We start from the raw sequence: 21,677 nt of genomic DNA, 5'->3' as shown, positions 1-21,677 counted from the left end.
CTGCAAGCCTGCCAAATCTACGGTACTATTCCAGGCTGACCACTCGTCAAGGTCGATTTGAAATTAGCTGGATTGATTATCTTTTTGGCATTAGACTCAGCCGCAAAGAGCCGGACTGAGAGGGGGGAGGGGGGAAGAAGACGCAATCCTCCCTGATGGAGATAAAAAAAATCATTGAAAAAACAATCTGTCTGAAACAATCATCATTGTCGTCATGCAACACCAAGGAAAAACGCTAAAACAGACCAGACAAAATATCATAAGCTAATGATCAATGCTAGTGGAGGATTCAGGCAGAAGAACAATCAGTCAAGCAGCCAGACCAGAGTAGACGAAGGGCGGTCATCTCAGTGACTAGATAAGAATCAGAGATAAGGTGGTGTTCCAAAGGCAAAGTCGGACGAAATGGAATGGTCATTTCTGGTGAAGAGAGTGGTTAAGAAGGGGCTCGCGATCGGTTGCTTCGTGTTTAGCGGACGAAGCCTATTTGCGTGATTCGTTGGGTTCCCAGTGGATCGGCTCGAAATCCTGGTTCTGAAAATGTGCTTGGTTATAAGGAGAACTAACGAGAGTCAGTACAACCAAGATATATCGACTAAGACGCCAGCCAAGAAAAGAAATAGAGAGGAGCCTACTTCTTGAACGGTGTTGTCACTGGAAGAGAATGGCTCAAATTGTTTTTCATGACCAAGGGATTCAGCCGAATTTGCGGGCCATCAGAGGATCTATTCGGTGCAGAAGTCATTGGTGGGGGCGGAGCTGACATTCTAGGCACAACAGGAGGGGAAGGAATTGAAACAGGAGGAGGGGTGTGTTGGAGGTAGAGGTCGTGTGGAGGTGACATCCTGTATGAGTTTGAGACTGGCGCGGACATGGGCGACGGATTGACTGCAAAGGCAGCTGGGTCCATCATGAGGTTCGGAATGGCCATCAGATGCGGATCTACGTCGAACGAGAGTGCGCCTTGGTCCCAGGGGGAGTAGTTAGAAGTGATTCCGTACTGATAATTCACCACGGGTGCCATAGTCACAATTGGTTCGGGTCGGTAGAGTAGATCATAGTGCCCACTATCAAGGTCAGCGTGGAGATCAAAAAAAAATGAACACCAAGAAAAAAGAAAGAAACAAAGGAGACTTACGGACGGTATAAAAGTCGAATCGTTCCAACGCTCGGCCGGTTAGGTGTCAGTAGATGGGGCGTGACAACTTCGCCTTCACTGCGATCTAGATACAGGATCTCGACTGCAAGCTCCGAGCCTTCGATCACACCGTCGACCAAAGCCTGGAGTCCAACCTCGTCGATCTCCGTCTTGACCGTTTCGACTCTTGTCGCGCAATACTGCTCCAGGGGCAAGGAAAGGAAGGCTTGATATCTTCCAGGATTCAATCTCATCCAAGCACTCGTTAATAGCTGTAGCGGTCAAAGAAGAAAGCAAGAAGATGCGGTTAGCCCTGAATTCCCAATATGGTAGGGGGAGAGACAAGGGGAAAGTAAAGGGCAGCGTCAAAGACTCACTCTGAAGTGGGTGATGATTGCGTTAGAATTGTATTCTTCGTTGAAGGCATGGACTAGGAAAGAGTCGTCCTGTATGCCCTTCTGGATGGCTTCGAGAATCTGGTTGAAAACGGCTTCTGACTCATCCACAAAGATTTCATACAGATGTTCTTGCTGTCCGACCTGATCTAGAAGCGTATTCATCGATTTGAGGCGGATCAATTCACGTTGGACCCGAAGAGGATCTCGTAGCAAGAACAGATTTTCAAAATAGCCGAAGGCGACCGCTGTTGGACGTCAGATGTTTGCATGGCAATGAAATAAGAAAAAAAGACCGAGAAGAAATTTACCTCTCCAGCCACAATTACCATCGCCCTTCATGATCCGCGACATGGGGTGGGTCAGCGCCAGCGTCTGTAGAATTTGAATAGTTAGAAGGACAAGAGGGCCTCGGAAAAGGTTGGTGTTGACATTTCATACACTGGTCTTAGTCGCATATGTCGGGTCTGCATTGGCGTATTCATCCGCAATGGCATGGCTTGACTGTTTGGGGGTCACCAAAGGTCCCTGCGAGCCACGTAGTGCAGTTAGCGCATGTTTGTCTGTTGTTTCATAGACTCCGACAATATCGATTGGAATTGCTCACTTGGACGTTTGGTTCAAAGTTGTTGGACAGTTGCTGGAAGCGTTCCATTTCATCTGGAGATAGCGCCGCCATATTGTAGGCCGAAGAAGCTCTACCCTGCTGGAACGCAAGAGTTATCTGAGGGATGCTGTGGGTTAGAAAGGAAAACGGGGCGGCGAACTGAGGCTGCCCCGTCGAGGGGAAATAATGTCTGTCAGGAGTGTAGCTGTAAGGACCGAAGTGGGCGAAGGGAATGTCCGACACGGGCATTGCATCAGAGGCGGAGGCAAGGTTCGAGGTTGAAAGATTCTTTTTTGTCTTTCGAGAGCTGCTGAGATGCAGGTCAGCTGACATGCCCGTGGACGGAAAGCAGGCACTCCGTACAGAGTCAACCACCATCCTCCGTCACTCACTCTTCCAGCTCTGAAATGCGTTCCTTCCCTGCCAAACAACGAAGTAGCTATGGAGGCAATCGCAAGACGTCAATGCAAATGTTCGTTATGACCAGATGGTCGGCTTGAGTACGTTTCTGCATCCACATTGTCAGTCAAAATAAACGCTTATGGAAATGTCGAGCGGGCGAGACAAGACAATTGAAGAAACCGCAAGAGACAGCAGATAGTCCGGACAAAGTGAACAGATGGAAGCAGTACAGAAATCAATAGAAAGACCGTCGAGACCAAAGGTCAGAAAGGAAAACACTGTTGTGGGATCTATTATTATTGTGTTCCAGGAATAATGCCTCGCCAGATAAGCGCATGATTTGACCGACATCGTCAGCACACACAGGCCACTTCGACCAACAGATTAGGACTCGGGTTTCTGATTAGTCCCAACAGACTAGCCTGGAAAGCAAACGAACCATGTATGCGACAGGGGGCACACAAATGGTGCGGAGAGGAGCGAGTAGACGAACCACAAGGAAAAAGCAAAGCAAGCATGGGGGACGACAGCTGTAAATGAAAGGCAGGCCTAGGCGGCGGAGACGAGGCAACGGAATGCATACACGGATACTTACGGCAGATTGAAAAGTACTCTAAGGTCGCAGCAGCAGCAGCAGCTATTTTTTCTTCGACGTTGCGAAGCTAACGACGAATAAAGGACCTGTGTATTTGCAAGAGGAGCCGTCGAACGGACACAGGCAGGATAAATGGCAGCTGCCGGAGACTCTCTCTGCGGCTGGCGAGGCTTGCACGTGGCTTGTCGTATGATGTGACCAAACAAAGAAAACCTCCTCTAATCGGGTGCTCACAAGATATACACTGTCTCACGGAGAGCTTCCTCGACGCTGGTGGTCGTTGTTAGGAGGGGAAAAGAGAAGCGGACCACGCGGGGTTTAATAAGCGCTAAGTTTGCTGTCTGGCCCGGCTGCCGATAAATAACACGAACTGGATGGGGTTGTGGCTCTGTTTCTTGCTGGGGGGGAATTTCAAGGAGTTGCGTTGACAAAATTTCTAGGCTTCATCGTTGTTACATCCATGATCTACGGTCTGGGGATCGATCTTGTTGGGCGTTGCGACCGGGCGGAGATGGAAGACTGCTATTGCTGAGAGCTGCACGAGACAGCCACTGCGGACAATAATCTCCCTCGTTAGACTACTCTGTAACTACGGAGTACAGAAGACAGAGTTGCTAATTCAGGACCGTCAAAGCAACACGATCAGCCTTCCCTGGCCTGTCACGCCTGGTCAAGCCCAAGCTGATCCTCCCAGCGCGACTCTGTCCTTCGCCCGGGCTATCTGTGCGTCGCGTCACAGCTGCAAATGCCGAAAAGGCCTCTATTGGTTCTCTAAACACCTATCGGATTAAAGCCCCCGATTGCGAAACTGGTCTTGCAGAACGATGATACAGAGTTCCCACGGGAGCGACCTCGCCTCGCAGACTCAACCACCAAACGAAATGATTGGGACAGCGAGTACTGCATAGGGTGATCGGAGCGATCGCCATCGGCCGATAATTAGCTATCAACTGCAGTACCAACTACCAAGTGGCCAACAACCTACGAAGTAGGTACCTACCTACCACTAACTAGTTAGTTAGTTAGTTACCTTAGGTAGTTGGTGACTGTTAGTTGGCATACAGAGCGGAGTCGAGTCCCCCATATCAAAATACGGAGTATTATCCTCGGTACCACGGCACAAGATTGACCGAGCGGTACACTCTCAACTCTCTGTTGATATTTACCTGGTCAATAAATCCACAGATTGTAGGTAGTACGGAGTAGGTGACCGCCAGAAAAATGACACTCAGTGCAGCGTCGGCTTTCGAACCAGGATACCGGAACGATGAATCCCTGTCTGGCTGCTGATTCTGAGCGGGGTTATTGCGTATCAGTTATAGTGACAATACATCATTAGACTTATTGCAATCCGGGCGTTGTTGACTCCATCCACAAGGCAATGCGGACCACCACCAGCTGTCAACTGCAGGTAACAGGTAAAGGTACTAGCAGCTGTCAGTGACAGTCACAGTGCTTGCTACCTTACCAAAGGCTAAGGAATGAATGACCTACCCAAGATACTCCGTACCACCCTCTACTTACTGGCAGTAGTTTCGAACTAACTGGGGAGTACATATTCCGTGTTTCGTAATCCCGATCCACTCTTTATTAAATAATAACCAGAGTCTTCCGTAGATTGAATCTGTGGTTTGTAGTCCGTCCTCAACTCACGGAGCACCGTCACCATCATCCCCCGTCCCTGGTCTTTTCCTCCTGTATATCCCCCGCTTTTCCCGTACTCCATACCGAGGTAGGCTGGGTACGGAGTAGTTGGTACGGCGTATGTAGTTAGTAGAGTACAGAGCACCACTTAGGTACCTCTAGCAGGTGGCAACTACGAGTAGTTACTAGATAGTTTATTAACTAGTTAACCTGTTACTTAGTTGGGCTACTTAACTAGTACCTAAGAGATACCTAAGGTTCTTCCCGTCGCTATCGGGCCGTTTCTCACTACTATAGTAGAAGGATCATTGATCCGTCCAAACAGGCTGTTTATAGACCATTTAATAGAAGTAATAAACCCTGTTGGTATTGACCGGGTTCTTTATGTAGTACTTGGTACGGAGTAATTAGTTAGTTAGCATGTATTCCGTACTATGCTATGTACTATCGTATACTCCGTATTCCCTACCGAGGCTAGAACTAGCCATCAGATAGTGATTTGGGTACCTGCTACAGAGTATCTATTTACTAAATAGTTAACTTACTGGTTGAGAGAGAGACTTCGGAGTTTTTCTCCGAGCAGCAAATAGAAAAAAGTACAGAGGAAGGTACTTCTGTCATTGACTTACTACATAGTATTAGGTACCTAGGTAGGTACCTGGTACCTACTAGATACTCCGTACACCGTACCTGGTTGTAATTATGGCTTGACTAGTGATGATGATATCATTATTAACCATTAGGATGTTTACCGATAACTGGCTCTAGAATAGTCCACTCCATATACTGCATGCATACATACTTTAGCACTTACATACACCTATCTTGAGTGGGAACAGTTAGCGACTAATTATTCAGTAGAAGTGCCTCGTACTCCGTCCTCCGTACACTGTACACTACCTAACGTACACGTACTCGGAGTCCGTTCAGCCTTGATAATTGCTTGGCGACAGGGTTCCAACTGGACCAGCAGTTGGTAGTGGATTGTCTGTGCGTATGACTTAGAGACTGGTCGTGTCTAGCTAGTATCTACACTACTCGTAACTAGCAAAGGCTTACTCTGTAAGTAACTAACTCGCCACCTAGATAGCTACCTAGGTAATTAGTGAGGAAGTGCTGACTAGATTAACTACGGAGTAATTAATATCACATATTAATCAACTACGACTTAGATTTATCCTGTCACTATAGCTGTCTGAGAATAGATACAGCCTGGCATCAATCATAATAGGAGTACTCTGTATTGGTTATCTCGAATGTTTTCATTTCATCAATCGTTATTTTGTACGGACCGTTGCCTTCAAAAAACTGGTTGACCTTCGCCATCCTGGAGCTATGTAGTACGCCCAGACCCACCGGAGATAATTTCGTTGGCGCTTGCGATCCGCCCTTTGTGTTCCTTCGGGGGCCTAGCCTTGGTCCACCACTCAATAATAGTAGTTAATACTAGCAGTTAGTAGTTACACCCCTCCACCAGGTCTGACTTTTCCCGCAGCCCTTCCTTTCCATCCGCCCCGGGCTCGGGAACCGGCCGTACGCAGGCCAGCAGGCATCTCCTCCGCCCCGTAGCCCGAGGGATAGTAGGGACTCGAGGCCACGCCGTGGAGCTGGGGGCTCTCGTCCACTTTGAAGCCCTCACCGTCCTCCAGCACCGTGCGCCAGAGGGCCCGCAGCGACGAGCTCCACTCCTGCAAAGCGCGGAGTCGCTCCACGTCGCTTGTGCTCTCCACCGTTACCGTGCCGTTTTCTTGGTCGATCTTGGCGTTCAGCTTCTTGTCCAGAATGAGGAAGCTCAGAATGTCCTGCACCTCCGGCACCGAGATCTTGATGTGCTTGGAGATGAATGTCAGGGTGAACCGCGTGTACGGCGCGATCAACTTGAGAACCGCCTTGGTGCGCATGTTGCGGCTAACTTCGTCAATGTTCTCGGCGATGAACGGGTCGGCCAACACGTCTGGGTGTTTGCTCAGAATGTCCTCGTACGCATGGATGTCGTCTCGCTGGAACGCATCCACAAGATCGGTCATGGCGGATATCCGGGGATCGGTGCGGTAGGGCTTGGTCTCCTGCGAATCAAACGGGTTGATGTCTGACTTCATCAACATCGTCGTCAGCACCAGGTATTTGAGGACCTGGATCCGTTGCATCGATCCGGCTTCGTCGTAATTCCGGAATGACTCGAAAAAATCGCTCTGCGCCTCCTCCCAGTTCTCCTCGCTCATGTGCATCTTCCCTCCACATTCACGGATGATCCCCATGATCTTAGGGTGTGGGACGGCCGACCGGACACGGAGAGCCCGCTGGTATAGAGCCTTCAGGCGTTTGTTGTTTTTGGTCTCTGCGTACATTTGGATCTCCAGGGCATATAGCTCTAGGAGATACGTGCCCTTGCTGGGATCATCCGACCCGTCTTCCCGTTGGCAGGCACGGTGTAGTTCGCGGACCTTTTTACTCAGTTGTCCGTATTCCTTCCGCTCGAGCCACAGCCGGGCCAATTTGATGTTGGTCTTGAGCCATAAACGTTCGTTGTTGGTGTTCTGGAACGATTGGAGGGTCAGAGAGTAGAAATCTTCCATGCACTGATACGCCGTATCGTCGTCCGAACCCTTCTCTATAAAATCCAGCATGTTGTTGATCGACTTTTCCGAGTAGTTCCGTGTCACTGCCGACTTGACGTAGGTGAGGAGTTCGCGATAATGTTCGACGGCCTGCCATGCGATCAGTATCTCATCTCACTGAAAGACGCAGGACGGGAGCAGCAGCGCCTACATCCTGATACCGCCCCAACTTGAACTCGAGTTTTATGGCCTGCTTCAATCCTTTGAAGCCCCTTATCTCCAAATCAGTTTTTTGTCGAGACTCATTTTCGGTTGGAATCTTTCAGGCCTGCCTTACCAATCACCTTTCTCTTCTTCCAGCGCAGGCATGCCCAGAAACTCATCGATAGCCTCTTCCGGGTTGTCTGCCTTTATTTGCTTCGCATTGTAGTATTTGTTCTCAACCCCAACATCGCCAGATTCATCGTCGTCCGCATCTTCGTATTCAAAGTCGTATCTATCCGACGGTCTGGTCAGTTCTAGACCATGGTGAACAACGGGGCCAAAACATACTCTTCATCCCCCGAATCTTGCATGAAATCATCGTCGTCAGACATATTGAAGAACTCCTGGGCCTAGATAATCTATCCAGATTCTTCTCCAAACTTGAACTGTAGCTCTTCTCGGTCGTGTGCGGCCAACAAGAGAGGAAACAGTGACAGATTGGAAGCTGGTTGAGACCTGAGCTTCCGGCTATCGGGCGGAGGATGAAGGCAGTTTGGTGGCTCCCCGCCCTAGTGACAGACCCTGGTGATAAGGCTTATGGTTACTTGAAGATAGAACAATTCTATAATTGATAACTAAGGGAGGACTTAGGTTATATAAATTACCAGGTATTTTGTAGATTAACTTGATGACTAGGTAGTTATATAGTACCTAGTTATAGAAGATCTTGGTGCTTCATCTGGCCAGTTCAGGTACCTGAAGATAGTTACTGAATTTATATATCAACTTAACCCATTAAAAATACAGAAATATGGAGATAATATTGATGAAGAGACTGTCTGAGATTTTGGCGTACAAAGTAACATGGTATAAATGTAAAAGAACCCAAATTCGTGGCTCTCTTCCTGTGAAGGTTAGAATTGGTTGACCTTACGGAGTACGTTGGGAGCCATGGATCGGAGAATTACCTAGTATTTTGTAGTACTCTTTTGTAGCCTGTAATAATTGATAGATTCCTCCAGCGAGGCCAGTCTAGACCGAGGAGAACGGTTCAGTGACCTTGTCATTTCAGCGGATAATCAAATTTTGCAAGCAACCCCTTAAAGACAGCACTGAATCTGCAGATATCATGATTGCTTATATTTAATATTTTGTATAGGGTTGTACTACGTAGAATGTACTCCGTAGTAAAGACAATATTCTATTAAATATTGCTTTTACTAGTATTCTAGAGAAAAATAGTATCAATCCCTTAATTTTCTGCTCACTTGTAGAGCAACCTAGGCTGAAGTAATTGTTGCCATCAATCAACCCTTCTACCATCTCATGACAATTAATTGATAGATAATAAAGGCATCTTCTAATAATAATACAGAGAAAATCGACAGGTACAAGCCAGACAGGGGGGAACTCCGATAGATGCCGACACCTTGGCAGGTCCCTGTTGGCGACCCTATTCGCCGATCTCTCGACCGATGTCATCGACTTAAGTGGCACGGCCCTGAGGAGGCGCCTCGTTGGAGGGCATTCTCCTCCTCTCTAACCCGAACCTGTGGAACGGTGGACTTCATTGCAGAATCATCGCCCATCAGACAAGGTACTGTTACTCTGTATCTCTGTGCATTTCTCTCAAGTATACTCCACGAGACGTTTGTTTTGACTTTTATTGTTCGGTTCCCGTTCAAGATCATCCCCTCCGTCGGGGGTGTATATTCCGCCATGGAGCTCTGCGGGCGGCAAAAAGTCGTCCAGCGCAAGATGGTGCTTCTGTCAGTTCTCCCGGCCGAGTCTCTGGGTGTCTTGCGTCATTTCTCACCAGGAACAGGGGCGACGGTGCGTGTGGCAAGACCTCCGCCCTGAACGTGTTTACTAGAGGGTATGTTAGTATGCGAAGCAGGAGCCAGACTCTCCCTATTTAATATCAAAACTGCTAATTCGATATCTTCAGTTTCTTCCCGACAGTTTAGTAAGAACGCTCCTTCGGCTATAGCTACCTGGAAGTTATACGATTGACAGTGGGTTAACTAACACTTCTGTTATTGTCCTTCAGCGAGCCTACAGTGTTTGGTGTGTATTCTTCGGACAGGGAGAGACAAAAAAAAAGAGTCATGCTAACTGTTCCATCTTGATTAGAAAACTATGTCCACGGTAATCGCCCTCTCTGATCCATCGGGCTACACGCACACTCACATTCGTCCGTCCCAAGATATCTTCGTCGATAACGTACACATGGAGCTGTCGCTTTGGGATACAGCAGGGCAGGAAGAATTTGACCGATTACGCGCGCTGTCGTACGAAGACACGCACGTGATAATGCTTTGCTTCAGCGTGGGCATTGCCTTTTCCCCCCCCTTGAGACTGTTTCTCTGTTGATGGAGACACTAACGGAAGTGGATGCAGGTGGACAGCCCTGACTCGTTCGAAAACGTCGGAACCAAATGGATTACTGAGATCTCCGAGAACTGCCCGGGAGTGAAGGTGGTGTTGACAGCGTTGAAGTGCGATCTGAGAAAGGATGACGAGGAGAACGATCTCTCACACTCCGTCACATTCGACCAGGGGTTAGCCAAGGCGAAAGAAATCGGCGCAATCAAATATCTGGGTAAGACTCTATGCTCTAGTGAGGTCGTACCTTTTTGCATAGACTGATTGTATACACTGTACAGAATGCTCTGCCGTCCAGAACCGCGGGATCAGAGAGACATTCTACGAAGCGGCCAAGGTCGCCCTCGAGGTCAAGCCCACGGGATCCCAAGGACAACAGTCATGCATCATTCTTTAAGTGGCTTTTACGCCAGGTGTTACTCATTTATCTACCGTCTGTCTGTTTTTACTTTTAATCTCCCCTTGATGTTCTATTTCTTGTTGGTCCCACACCAGGGAATTATACCCATCCATGCCCTTGCATCTCAATATGTCCAATCTGTACTGTCACATAGTGAATAATTCTAATGATATTGAATGCCATTTAATAATACAACCTAAAAAATAGGTATGATACAGTAACGTCATATTATAAAAAAAAGATTATAATTGACTCAACTCCTTTTCTTCCACTCGATACACACCCTCAATCTTCTCCCCCCTCTTGCCCTCCCCACAGGCCAAAGCATTCACCCGCTGCACAAAAGCATCCACGAACCCCGTTGCAACATCCTGCATGCTCACCCCACGCACGCCCTGCGCCTCCAGACTCGTCGCCTCGCGACCTTCAAGCCCGCACGGCACGATCTGACGGAAATACCACATTGGTTCGTCCGTCACATTAAGCCCGATCCCGAAGCTACTGATATTCCTCCTCAGATGGACGCCCACGGCCGTGATTTTGCACGCTGTAGAGCCGCCATCACTCGTGTTTGTTCTCGGGGAAACCCATACCCCCGGGTCGTCAGTGGTGAACCCGCGCACCCCGTACGCAGCAAGTAAGTCGATCACGCTGTTCTCCAGAGCCCGGATATGACACCGAGGTGTTAATCCCAGCCGGCGCAGGTCCAGGATGGTATATGCAACCATTTGCCCAGGGCCATGGTAGGTGGTTTGTCCGCCGCGGAGGGTGGGGTGGTACTCTGCTGTACGCTCTTCATATCCTTCGTTCTCCTTGTAGGTGTAGGTGTTGGCGCTCCTTAAGATCGAGCGGATCGGCTCCAGTGCCGGCGGGAGGGATAGTGGTGTGCCGGGCGGTTGAGGCGCGGTGTTGGATGGTGGGAGGTCGCGGCGGCCGGTCGTGTAGACTGGATTCGGGGTGAAGGTGACGATTGTCGGGTCTGGCGCGGGGGTAGGAGACTGCGGGGATGACGGGTTAAGATCAATTGCTGGTCGGTCAGGGAGGGATACGATTGAGGAAGAGGTCTTTTTGTGTGCTAGCAGTTGCGACGTGAGCTGTTGCTGGATCTGGGAGACCCGCGAGAACGGGGTGATGTTGGGGAGGTGGAGGTGGGCGAGCTTCATGGCGAGCAATGGTCTTTGTTTCTGTTATAGTATTGTAGTCATAAGCTGGGGGTTTCCTTTTCAATAAGATGGGTTCTATACTTTGTATTTTGTACGACATTTCATCTTTAATTCCCAGCTATCTCCGCTGATAGCGACGAGCCGCGAGCGTCATTCAAGTCATGTGACTCCACTGTTCAACATATTGCAGCTACAGATCAAGGTTATCATTTTACAATGAATCCCTCATTTCATATGATACTCTCAGAAGGCCATTATAAACAGATTAGATGGCTTGCAGCCAGATCGACAGTCGAAAAGAAGCGACTTTTCAGGTTTTCATGGTATCGTCACCCTCGGTGGAATATAGGTAGATAGGTAGTAATAGATCCAATCCGTGTGGCAGTGCCTACGGAGAAATCCCATTCGCCAGATGGGGTCTGGCACGCTCTTCCTGATCGTTGTTATGTTCGGAACCGTCTAAAACCAGCGTCCAGTCGCGCACGCCCCCCTTCCAGTCCGCGATACGACCCTCACGGACTCGAACCGTCACGACGCGGGCATCTCCCTCGATAGAAATGCTAGGACGCCTTTGGTTCGGACTCTGTGCCTGCTGGCCGAACATATTCATTTCCTCCTCGAACGTGTTGTTCTCCAAGTGTCGTTCCTTGCACCAAGCCTCCTCCTCAGAGCCTGGCTCGAGGAAGCGCGCGGTGCCTGTGATGGTGGTCGAGATGCTGGACAAAGCACTTGTGTTCAAATTCAGGAGCAGACTGGCGAGCGATGAGCGTGTCGCCGCCGGTGGCGGTGAGCCATCGCGGTCACCACAGGGGTTGGGTCCGCGAGTGGGCGGGCGGTGCGAGACCCAGTCATGGACCAGTAGCGAGACTTGAGGGTTTGACAGCAGATGGTTCGTCTTGCGAGAGGCAGGATTGGTGGTCATGATAATGGTCGGATACGGGTCAAAAGGCGTCGACGGGAGGTAGGTATAGGACATGAGCGAGATGTGCGGGGTCAATCCGTCGCATGTTGCCAGGTGAAGCTATCCAGCAGCAACACTCGTCAGTTCCCGAAAAAAAAAAAGTCGCTGGAAATACTAAGAAAAATTTGAACGATCTGTTACATACAAATCTCGCATTCTTCAAACACGCCACGACCTCCGACGGGAGCGTGGTCGCAATGTGCGGGTGGGTGGTGGTCGCTGAGGCCTCATATGAGAGGGGCGGATTCAGACTGTCCGCCATAGCTCACTAGCAGGTAGAGATTGTCTGGCTCTCTCTCCCTCAGATGAAAAGAAAGGGAAGAAAATAATATAGCAAGATGACGTTGGTCAACCTAGACACCAGGGTTTAGTAATAGGAGGCTGACAACCGCGATTTAGATTGACAGATCGACTCCAGGAGTCCAGATGGATAGTTGTTAGTCTTGGGCTTTCTCGGTTAAGCCCGGATCGCCCACCAGCTCTAAAACAGACCCGTCGACGTCACTTCTAGTATGAAGACTGAGCCGAGGTAGATAAGGGACTCTAGTAACTATGGTAGTTAGTAGAATTAGTTAACTAACCAAATAGTAGTATCAATTACTAGGCAAGTAATGCTGTAGATAAGATGAGAACTACAGGAAGTCATAACCAATAACATCTTTATTATACTACTCCGTACTATCTGACGATCTCTTTCGTCATACCAAGACAAACCAGCCAGCAATGATCATCAGTCATTCTGCTCAGTCATCCAAAACACAGCCGGCCCAAGCTTCTCCTTAGCTCGGTCTCATCGCCACTGAATCCTACTTGGTCGTCCCCCGCACTCGCTTCCCCCGGATTCTCTGTTCTACAGCTATTTAATCCATCAATCGAGACTTTCTCTTCACGATCAAATCTCTGCCACATTCATTGTTAGTGCCTGCTGCTTCCAAATAACACGGTGAGGCTGCACCCCCCCTTAAGAGCTGCTCTCGTTGTTTTGCCGCGTCGTTCTGCCGTCCTGCCGTCCTGCTGATTTAACTAACTGCTAGAGGCAGTGCCTACGTACGTCGAGGTTTAGTTATTGCACTGCAGGTACTGGTTCGACCTGGTCTGGCTGGTTCTCTGCAGCCTGTGGTCCGAGCCCTTTTTGGTTGCGACCACCTTTCCTACCTTACCTTGCCTACTTTATCTTCCGCCCGACGCACCCTCTCATTTGTTTTCCTCTCCTTTTGAACCCCTCACGATCGGCCCCCCTCAAAACTCCGTGCATGTGTCTCTCGGGCTCCCTTTGCTTTGAGACGCTCTTTCGATTTGATCTTGTCGCGCTTTTATCGCTTCAAGTTTAATTTTCCCTCTCTTCCCCCCTCCCCCCGTTCACACGTCGTTTGACCAACATGCTTGGTCCTCGCCTTGTCCGCCCGGCTGCGTCGCTGGTTCGGCCGTTCAGCTCGACGGCCGTCTGGCAGCGGGCCCCTTCCATTAGAGACATCACCCCCGTCTCAGCGACTGAGTTCAGTGCCCGACAGAAGGAATTCCGCGAGAACCTGGAGGTGGCTCGCAAAAAGAAAGAACAGCAAGAGAGTCAGTCCGTTGATACATCTGCTTCTGCCTCTTCCCCTGTCTTCCCTCGTGACCGCTTCAGTGAGTATACGACCGCTCCCACTGCTCCGGATGTGAGCAATGCGAGTGCCAATAGCCGTGTTGTTGACGCTGCTGCGGCCCTTGATTCTCAAGCATTGGGCTCACTCTCCACCCACCGTTCTTTAGGAGATGACAAGATACACGAGGCCAATCAGACTCCCAAACGGGGCCCCCTCTCTTCCCTCATCTATGGAACCAAGGAGGGCCAACAGCTTGATCAAGACATCGAACGCTCCTTCTCCCAAGTCCTCGCACGTGGCAAGTATGTCCACTCGATCGTTTTCCATGACGTGAAGCCCGACAAGGTCGATGAGTATGTTGAGCTGGTCGGCAAATGGTATCCGCGAATGGCCCAAATGGAGGAAAATCGAGTCAATCTAGTCGGTAGCTGGCGCACACAGGTCGGAGACAACGACACATTCAGTACCACTATCCCCACTCCCTCTCACTTTTCCACTTTTTCTGTCGAGAACTCCAGCTGACCGCCGCTTTCTAGTCCACATCTGGGAGTACCAACGGTATACCGGTTATCATGCCTCGTTGCACAATATTTCCATGCAACCGGAATTCCCCGAATTTGACCGCAAGCTCAAGTCGTTGATCAAGAGCAAGAAGACATCTTTGATGCAGGAATTCTCTTTCTGGCCAACGACCCCCCCACGTAAGCTCGGTGGCCTATTTGAGCTCCGCTCGTACACTCTCCACCCAGGCAATCTATTGGAATGGGAGAGTCACTGGCGCCATGGTCTCAAGGCACGGCGGGAAGTCATGGAGGGCGTCGGTGCCTGGTTCGTTCAGATCGGCGACTTGAACACCGTGCATCATCTGTGGCAATTTGCCAACTTGGAAGAGCGCAAGATCCGACGGGAGCTCTCTTGGGGTATTGAAGGCTGGGCAGACACCGTCCACAAGACAGTCCCTCTCATTCAAACCATGCAGAGTCGGATCCTGATCCCCATGCCCTGGAGCCCCGTCGGCTAAGCTCTCCGAGCCTCGCCATCCGTTCAATCTTATCCGACGAGTTGTCAGATTTCATCAAACACAATGAGGACAGGTTTTACCAAGAGACCGAAGAGCGGTTGGCAGCTCTTGGCAGCGAAATGTTGAGCAAATCAGAACAGATGGGATGGGGCTCGCATGATCGATTGGGGAACCTTTTATTATTCGTGGAAGAATACAGCCCAGTCGAGGCATCATTGGATGTTCACATAAGCATTATGTAGTAGTTACTTACTACCTAGGTACCTTGTATTCCTCACATGAAAAAACCCCCGTAGGAAATTGCACCCACAACAATTCTATCAAGAGACTTTCTTCCCGTCTTGCAACGTAGACCCAGTTTGTCTTAACCACCATGCCAAATCAGGGCTGGTGCACGTGGCTTGTCGAATCACAGGTACACCGCTCAGGCGGTCCCCCCCGCAGGGTCTCCGCCCGCCAAGGTCAAGGCCCTTTTACACCGGCAGAAAAAAAAAAACACAGGATGGACTAGGGAGGTAGCGACTCGGAGAGCTTCAACCAGCACGGTCCAGGTGTCTTCTTCCCTCGCAAGTTGGGGTTCTTTTTTTTTTCTCCTACCTCGCGTGAAATTGCCGGGTTGACCCTGTTCCACGGCCAACAGCTTGTGTTTCCTCTTCCTGTCACGGGCTTCTTGGTCCTGACTCCTATCCCCTTCCACCTGGAGGCTCTTGCACTGACCTCATTTCCACACCGCCGACACGCTTATTCGAGGAAACGGCTTAAACGCTGGTGAACGCGACTGAACTCAACCCTCACCTGTGCGAGAAGAGGGAGCCCAAGATGGTGTACATTAGACAGCACCAGCTACCGAAGCTTCGGGAGTACAAATATGCTGGCGTCGACCACTCGCTGGTGAGCCGCTACGTCTTGAAGCCGTTTTACAGCAACTTCGTGATCAAGTGTTTCCCCATGGGCATGGCGTGAGTAGAGACTGCCCTGGCTTTTATTTACTTGCCTCGGAGTAGAGGCCGGTGTTTGCTAACCGTGTGTGTCGAATCTTCATTCTAGACCTAACGCTGTAAGCTTGTCGAGTCTCCCCTTTTCCCCTAGCGAAAATGTATCCCTAACTCGAGACACCAGATTACCCTGAGCGGCTTCATGTTTGTAGTGGCCAATTTCCTCACCATCCTTTACTACAATCCCACCTTGGACCGTGACTGCCCTGCTTGGGTCTATGTCAGTTGTGCCCTCGGCTTGTTCCTCTATCAGACCTTTGATGCGGTAGATGGGATGCAAGCGTATGTGTTTCCCATCCTTTTTTCTTTTGGAGAAGACACGGATACTGACTGGCAGATGATTCTAGACGGAGAACTAGACAGAGCGGTCCCCTTGGAGAGCTCTTCGATCACAGTAAGTCTTGTACAAACCGAAGTTCTGTCGGATAGGGGAGGAGAAAAATAACATTGCTTCTCTGAAGGCGTGGACGCATGCAACACTGCCTTGGGTGCCTTGATCTTTGCGGCTGTAATGAACCTTGGCCAGTCCTGGGCAACCATATTGACTCTTTTTGGATGTACGTTCTCCTTGAAGAGCGCTGAGAAACGCTGAGATGAAATAAAGAGACTAACTAGATTACCCTAGCTACCATGACCTTCTATGTTCAGACTTGGGACGAGTACTACACTCAGATCCTAACCCTTGGCATTATTTCTGGCCCGGTAGAAGGCGTTCTGACCCTCTGTGTTGTGTTTGGTATCACGGCATACAAGGGCGGCGGCAGCTTCTGGCATCTCCCGATGCTCGAAACTGTCGGCGTTCCTCGCCTCGACTTCATTCCGGAGCGATTGTACCAGATGCCATTTACACAATGGTACATGGTCTACGGAGCCTTTATGCTTTTCTTCGCTACAGGGTCAAGCATCATTCACGTCATGAGCGTCCGCCGCCAGCGAGGCCAAGACCCATTCGAACCCCTATATGGCCTTCTGCCTCTTGTGGCTACATGGCTCCTAGTCCCAACCTACCTTTACATGCAACCCACTATTCTGGAAAACCAAGCGGTTGCTTTCGTGCTGTACGTGGGCTTGATCAATGCGTACTCCGTGAGCAGAATCATTGTCGCGCATCTATCCAAGGCATCTTTCCCATGCCACAATGTTCTGCTTTACCCTCTGGCGTTGTCGGTCATTGACAGTGTTGCCAATCACTTTGGTGTGTGGCCCTCACTTCTTGGGAACGGGGTTGGTCAAGTTGGGTTCGTCCTCGGATGCCTCGGCCTATCTGTTGGTATTTACGGCAGTCTAGTGGTATGTCAAATTTTCCGGGATGTTTTTTTTTTGGTTCTGTAAAATCCCCCTAACCCAATTCCCCACAGTTTGATGTCATCACCACTATCTGCGACTACCTTGACATCTGGTGCCTCACCATCAAACACCCCTATGTTGAGGAGGTACAGCGAGACAAGGAGGCTGCCGACATTCCTTCCAAGAAAGTCCTCTAGAGCACCAATGAGGCACCAGAAAACCTTTCCTTCTTCGCTTTCACGAATAATGTTCAACAATACGAGTAATGTGAAGACAAATGAAATAGTCTCGGCTCGGGGATGCATTCACAACAAACTTCTCCGGGTGAGATGCGCAACAAACTTGAGCATTACGAGTTGCTTCTTCTTCTGCAATATATTTCTTCTTCTTTTTTTGGTTGTCTTTGGATTAAAGCCTGCCAGACTCTGTATTATCCCCAGTTATATGGCCGAGCCAGTTTTGCGATTATCTTCTTTATGAAAAGACGTCATATTAGCGATAGAAAAGACCAGGAGCGATGATTTAATTTCTCAATTAATAATTCAATGCTTATCAAACGCTCAATTTTGAAAAAAAAAAAAAAAAAAAAAAAGAGGTACATTACTACCAAGGTAGACGAGGATCTAAATGCTCCGTAGTACTCAAGCGAAAGGACCTTGATAGCCCATGTAAACATCTCGAACCATCTGGTCGAATCGCAAGGAAGCTCTTCCTGGATGGAGCACACGACAGTACACGCTCTCATTGGCTGAACCGCTCCCCAAGAACGGGAGGGCGCGACGGACAGCTTGGAGTGCTTAGCGAGGGCTCGAACCCTAGATTTGGCCCAAACGGGAGCAGAGCCTGGTGGCTCAGTGGGCAAATCCCCTTCAAACTTCTCCATCTCCACGAGACCACCTCTTCCGCTTCTCACCCCCAACCAGGCCATCGACCATCAGCGCACTATTCAATCTACATCGCTGATCGACTTTTTGTCTCGTCAAGATGGTAAGTCGGATACCGTCATTTTGCTGAAGAAACTCGAATGGGAAAAACTTATCGATGAGGCGGACGGAGCGATTCATGATAATTTCAACAAGCCTCATGGTCGTGGGGATCACCGTCGCCGGGGTCTTCCAAATTTGAAAAATCAGAAGAAATTTTATTCCACAGAAAGAGCCAGACTAACATCTTGTTTTTTTCTTCATAGGTTCTCGCGGTCGATCTCCTTAACCCCACCCCTCAGGCTGAGGCCCGCAAGCACAAGCTTAAGGTATGATCGAGGTCCGATAAGATATTTAAAAAAAGAGTTACACCGTGGAGGAGGAAGAAGAAGAAGGAGAAGAAGATTGCGTTTGCTGATACAAGAATTCGGCAATATAGACCCTTGTGCCTGCTCCCCGCTCCTTCTTCATGGACGTCAAGTGCCCCGGCTGCTTCACCATCACCACTGTCTTCTCCCACGCCCAGACCGTCGTCATCTGCGCTGGCTGCTCGACCGTCCTCTGCCAGCCCACCGGTGGCAAGGCCAGACTCACCGAGGGATGCTCTTTCCGCCGCAAGTAAATGTCTTCATAACGAACGCAACCGGACCTAGGGGAGCGACGAGATGAAAAAATATGTGGCGTTTTTCCCATTCGACAATGGTTTTTTAATTCTGTGAACAGCATATGCAGATAGAAGATGGAATGAATCCTCGCCCCCGTTTGCGAGAACCCAAAAAAATATAAAAAAAAGAACATATCCCACAGATCCTACAATTTTTTTTCTCCTCGAAGGAACACACAAAAATCAATCTTCACGCGTCAAAAGGGGGAGTTCCGGATATCTGACGATGGCATCGACAAATGATCGGTTCCATTTTATCAACATTTGATCTTTTTGTTTTGTATTCTCTTATTGAATTCTTTGTGGATTTTGCCGTTTCCCGATATACCTCAAACCTTCGAAACAAGCTGGTGACGGCGAAATGGGAACATCTGCATCGGCCTTGCCCACGATGCAGGCATCGTTTTCATCTCGGATTTCGATTCTTACACGAAAAGAAGATATTCAAGAACTTCCCCCTTGTCTACCGCCTATAGCTGGATGAACCGGCCATGCTTTCGTAACGGCCTGGACAATTTATGCTTTTGAGGTTTCGGTCTCTGGCTAGATTCCTAGTTTCTTTTTTGGCTGGCAATGCAGGTAGCATGGCGGCTGCCTTGAGCAGGGTCGTGGTCATGCTTGCAGAGATGTTCGACTCCGTCTTGTTTCTAGATGTAACGCGTATGGTTCTGAGTATATTCTAGTTTCTAGGATGCCATACTTGGTAGTCTACGGAGTATAGGTATTCTGTAGTCTACAGGTCCAAGCCCCGGTCTAACTGCATATAAGATACATGTACTCCACTTAGTCTACTGCCTACCAGTTATCTGATGTACCAAAGCATCATTTGAAAGTACTACCTAGTATATACTATTATTAGAATATGAATAGATCATCCCAGAAGTTTCATCAAAGAGTAGACTACCCAACTATATTGACCAATTGAGCAGAAACGTTACGAAGACAAAGCCTTAGCCAACCTCTTGATATCTGGACCGAAGTCGACTGGGTTGCGCGGATCCTGGCCCGTCATCAACGCCAACTTGCCCGTCGTGTCGTTGACGAGGATGTCCGTGAAGGAGTTGCGGCCGATGACTTCCTTGACGGCTGCGCGGGCGTTCTGGTCTCCCATGGCGAAGGCAGAGGCGTCAACTTGATGCAGCGTCCGGTGGGTGCTACGGACAAAGTCGCTTATGAAGAAGATAGTCGGGTTCGGGGTGGGTAATTGCATGAGCGGGTGGGCTTGGAAGGCGCTGGAGAAACAGTTGGTTGTGCTTGTTATACTTTATGAGAATATATGTGGGGTGTGTTTACTCGATCAGCTCTGCCATGCGGCTGAGGCATACGTCGATGTTGAAGTCGCTGGGGGGAGGACCACTCATGTTCAATAGCAGTGATATTATTTGGTCTTTTGATAGATGAAGAGTGTCTGGCGAGCTGGTTAGACTGATGAATCTTTATAAGTACACTACGGAGCAACACATACTCTCAAGTTTCTAGCATTGTATTTGTATTACAGTAATATTATCTTCGCTATCAGACGGTCTTATCAATATCACACACTGAGCCTGCGAACTTCATGCATTTCCTTTCCTGGTTTCCTCCAGTTTCTTGCTACTCGTATATGGCAGCTCGGCTTTCGCCTCTAATACCATCCGGTTATTTCCATCTTCTCGCGCATACCCACAGTCACACACTACGCCCTTCCAGTCGATCGTTGACCACCATGCCTTCCCCGTCCCGGTCCACCCCCGGCGACAAACAGCCGCTCAAGATCCTCATGCTCCATGGCTTCACGCAGTCCGGGTCGCTATTCCACGCCAAGAGCCGTGCGCTCACCAAGCACATCCAAAAGAACTTCCCCCTGCATGAAGTCGTGCCTGTTTACCCGACCGGACCGATTCGTCTCGACCCCGCAGATATCCCAGGATACACCCCCTCCGAGGGCGCAGACGGGCAGGAAAAGGACCAGGCGGAGCAGATGGAAGCTTACGGCTGGTTCCGTCGCTCCAACGCAGGCAACCCCCCGCTTTACCTCGGTCTGGAGGATGGTCTCGCATCGGTGGCGGAGGTCCTTCGCAAGGAAGGGCCCTTTGACGGAGTCATCGGTTTCTCGCAGGGCGCCGCCATGGCCGCCATGGTCGCCAGTTTGCTTGAAACCGGGCGCAAACAGGCCTTTGACTACTTTTCATCAGATGCGACCATAGCCTCCAAGGGATTCGACGTGCCGGACAATAAGCCCGTCGCAGGCTTTACTTTTCCCCCTTCCTTCGACTCATCCTTCCACCCGCCCTTCAAGTTTGCTATCTGCTACAGCGGCTTTCGCTCCCCGGGGCCCAGATACCGTGCCTTTTACGAGCGTCCAGCGCTGCAGACGCCGATCCTGCACGTCCTAGGTTCGCTCGACGCGGTGGTTGAAGAGAGTCGCAGTCGTGCGCTGATCGAGGCGTGCGCCGGCGATCCGGAAAAGGAAGGCAGAATTGTCAATCATCCTGGTGGCCATTTCCTGCCCAGCCAGCGGCCGTACCTTGATGCCGCGGTCCGGTTCATTCGGGAGGAGCTCGATAAAACGAACCAACCCGGGGACCAAGTAGAGGAGGATGTGAATGATATGGATGTGCCGTTTTAGAATGGAGGCTTAATACCCAACCTCGCATATAGATTATCCATAGAGTACATATACTGCATATATTACTGGTCCACGCTCATTAAACGGCAGGAACTGATGAAATTTTCTAATTCCTCTACAGCGTATTGTAAAATGCTAGGC

The 21,677-nt window shown here is 49.7% G+C and overlaps 10 protein-coding genes across 10 annotated transcripts; 5 read left to right on the top strand and 5 right to left on the bottom strand.

The window, feature by feature from the left end:
• Positions 1–483: 483 nt before the first annotated feature.
• Positions 484–2,389, bottom strand: ASPZODRAFT_154642 (hypothetical protein; the record flags this gene model as incomplete). Its single annotated transcript, XM_022726113.1, has 7 exons — positions 484–562; positions 636–1,067; positions 1,139–1,410; positions 1,516–1,781; positions 1,845–1,908; positions 1,975–2,061; positions 2,141–2,389. 7 exons carry the CDS (start codon positions 2,387–2,389, stop codon positions 484–486), a joined length of 1,449 nt encoding a protein of 482 aa, XP_022577970.1.
• A 3,712-nt stretch (positions 2,390–6,101) lies between these two features.
• ASPZODRAFT_136326 (hypothetical protein) lies at positions 6,102–8,310 on the bottom strand. Its single transcript, XM_022724042.1, has 4 exons — positions 7,892–8,310; positions 7,677–7,835; positions 7,551–7,611; positions 6,102–7,489 (listed from the first exon to the last, which is right to left on the bottom strand). The coding sequence occupies exons 1-4, from the start codon at positions 7,933–7,935 to the stop codon at positions 6,242–6,244; spliced, it is 1,512 nt and encodes a 503-aa protein (XP_022577969.1). The 5' UTR covers positions 7,936–8,310; the 3' UTR covers positions 6,102–6,241.
• A 952-nt stretch (positions 8,311–9,262) lies between these two features.
• On the top strand, positions 9,263–10,325 carry ASPZODRAFT_154640 (hypothetical protein; the record flags this gene model as incomplete). The annotated part of the gene is made up of 7 exons (XM_022726112.1): positions 9,263–9,312; positions 9,369–9,419; positions 9,492–9,509; positions 9,594–9,610; positions 9,750–9,871; positions 9,944–10,145; positions 10,210–10,325. 7 exons carry the CDS (start codon positions 9,263–9,265, stop codon positions 10,323–10,325), a joined length of 576 nt encoding a protein of 191 aa, XP_022577968.1.
• A 245-nt stretch (positions 10,326–10,570) lies between these two features.
• Positions 10,571–11,491, bottom strand: ASPZODRAFT_74306 (hypothetical protein; the record flags this gene model as incomplete). The annotated part of the gene is made up of 2 exons (XM_022729956.1): positions 10,571–11,326; positions 11,378–11,491. 2 exons carry the CDS (start codon positions 11,489–11,491, stop codon positions 10,571–10,573), a joined length of 870 nt encoding a protein of 289 aa, XP_022577967.1.
• A 232-nt stretch (positions 11,492–11,723) lies between these two features.
• ASPZODRAFT_136324 (hypothetical protein) lies at positions 11,724–12,928 on the bottom strand. Its single transcript, XM_022724041.1, has 2 exons — positions 12,598–12,928; positions 11,724–12,512 (listed from the first exon to the last, which is right to left on the bottom strand). Exons 1-2 carry the CDS (start codon positions 12,712–12,714, stop codon positions 11,880–11,882), a joined length of 750 nt encoding a protein of 249 aa, XP_022577966.1. The 5' UTR covers positions 12,715–12,928; the 3' UTR covers positions 11,724–11,879.
• Positions 12,929–13,831: 903 nt separating this feature from the next.
• Positions 13,832–15,059, top strand: ASPZODRAFT_74315 (hypothetical protein; the record flags this gene model as incomplete). The annotated part of the gene is made up of 2 exons (XM_022729958.1): positions 13,832–14,501; positions 14,575–15,059. The coding sequence occupies 2 exons, from the start codon at positions 13,832–13,834 to the stop codon at positions 15,057–15,059; spliced, it is 1,155 nt and encodes a 384-aa protein (XP_022577965.1).
• A 501-nt stretch (positions 15,060–15,560) lies between these two features.
• On the top strand, positions 15,561–17,794 carry ASPZODRAFT_136320 (hypothetical protein). The gene is made up of 7 exons (XM_022724040.1): positions 15,561–16,018; positions 16,107–16,116; positions 16,179–16,336; positions 16,402–16,448; positions 16,516–16,611; positions 16,680–17,344; positions 17,413–17,794. Exons 1-7 carry the CDS (start codon positions 15,879–15,881, stop codon positions 17,536–17,538), a joined length of 1,242 nt encoding a protein of 413 aa, XP_022577964.1. The 5' UTR covers positions 15,561–15,878; the 3' UTR covers positions 17,539–17,794.
• A 444-nt stretch (positions 17,795–18,238) lies between these two features.
• ASPZODRAFT_136319 (hypothetical protein) lies at positions 18,239–19,157 on the top strand. Its single transcript, XM_022724039.1, has 3 exons — positions 18,239–18,328; positions 18,531–18,593; positions 18,704–19,157. The coding sequence occupies exons 1-3, from the start codon at positions 18,326–18,328 to the stop codon at positions 18,884–18,886; spliced, it is 249 nt and encodes an 82-aa protein (XP_022577963.1). The 5' UTR covers positions 18,239–18,325; the 3' UTR covers positions 18,887–19,157.
• Positions 19,158–19,803: 646 nt separating this feature from the next.
• Positions 19,804–20,330, bottom strand: ASPZODRAFT_136317 (hypothetical protein). Its single transcript, XM_022724038.1, has one exon. It carries the CDS (start codon positions 20,136–20,138, stop codon positions 19,863–19,865), a length of 276 nt encoding a protein of 91 aa, XP_022577962.1. The 5' UTR covers positions 20,139–20,330; the 3' UTR covers positions 19,804–19,862.
• A 106-nt stretch (positions 20,331–20,436) lies between these two features.
• ASPZODRAFT_136316 (hypothetical protein) lies at positions 20,437–21,636 on the top strand. The gene has a single exon (XM_022724037.1). The coding sequence runs from the start codon at positions 20,634–20,636 to the stop codon at positions 21,534–21,536; it is 903 nt and encodes a 300-aa protein (XP_022577961.1). The 5' UTR covers positions 20,437–20,633; the 3' UTR covers positions 21,537–21,636.
• The last annotated feature ends 41 nt before the right edge of the window (positions 21,637–21,677 follow it).

This window comes from Penicilliopsis zonata (assembly GCF_001890105.1).
Source record: "Penicilliopsis zonata CBS 506.65 unplaced genomic scaffold ASPZOscaffold_19, whole genome shotgun sequence".
Lineage (NCBI taxonomy): Eukaryota > Fungi > Ascomycota > Eurotiomycetes > Eurotiales > Aspergillaceae > Penicilliopsis > Penicilliopsis zonata.
Note: the sequence above shows the minus strand (reverse complement) of the source record. Positions and strands in the feature narration are given on the sequence as shown.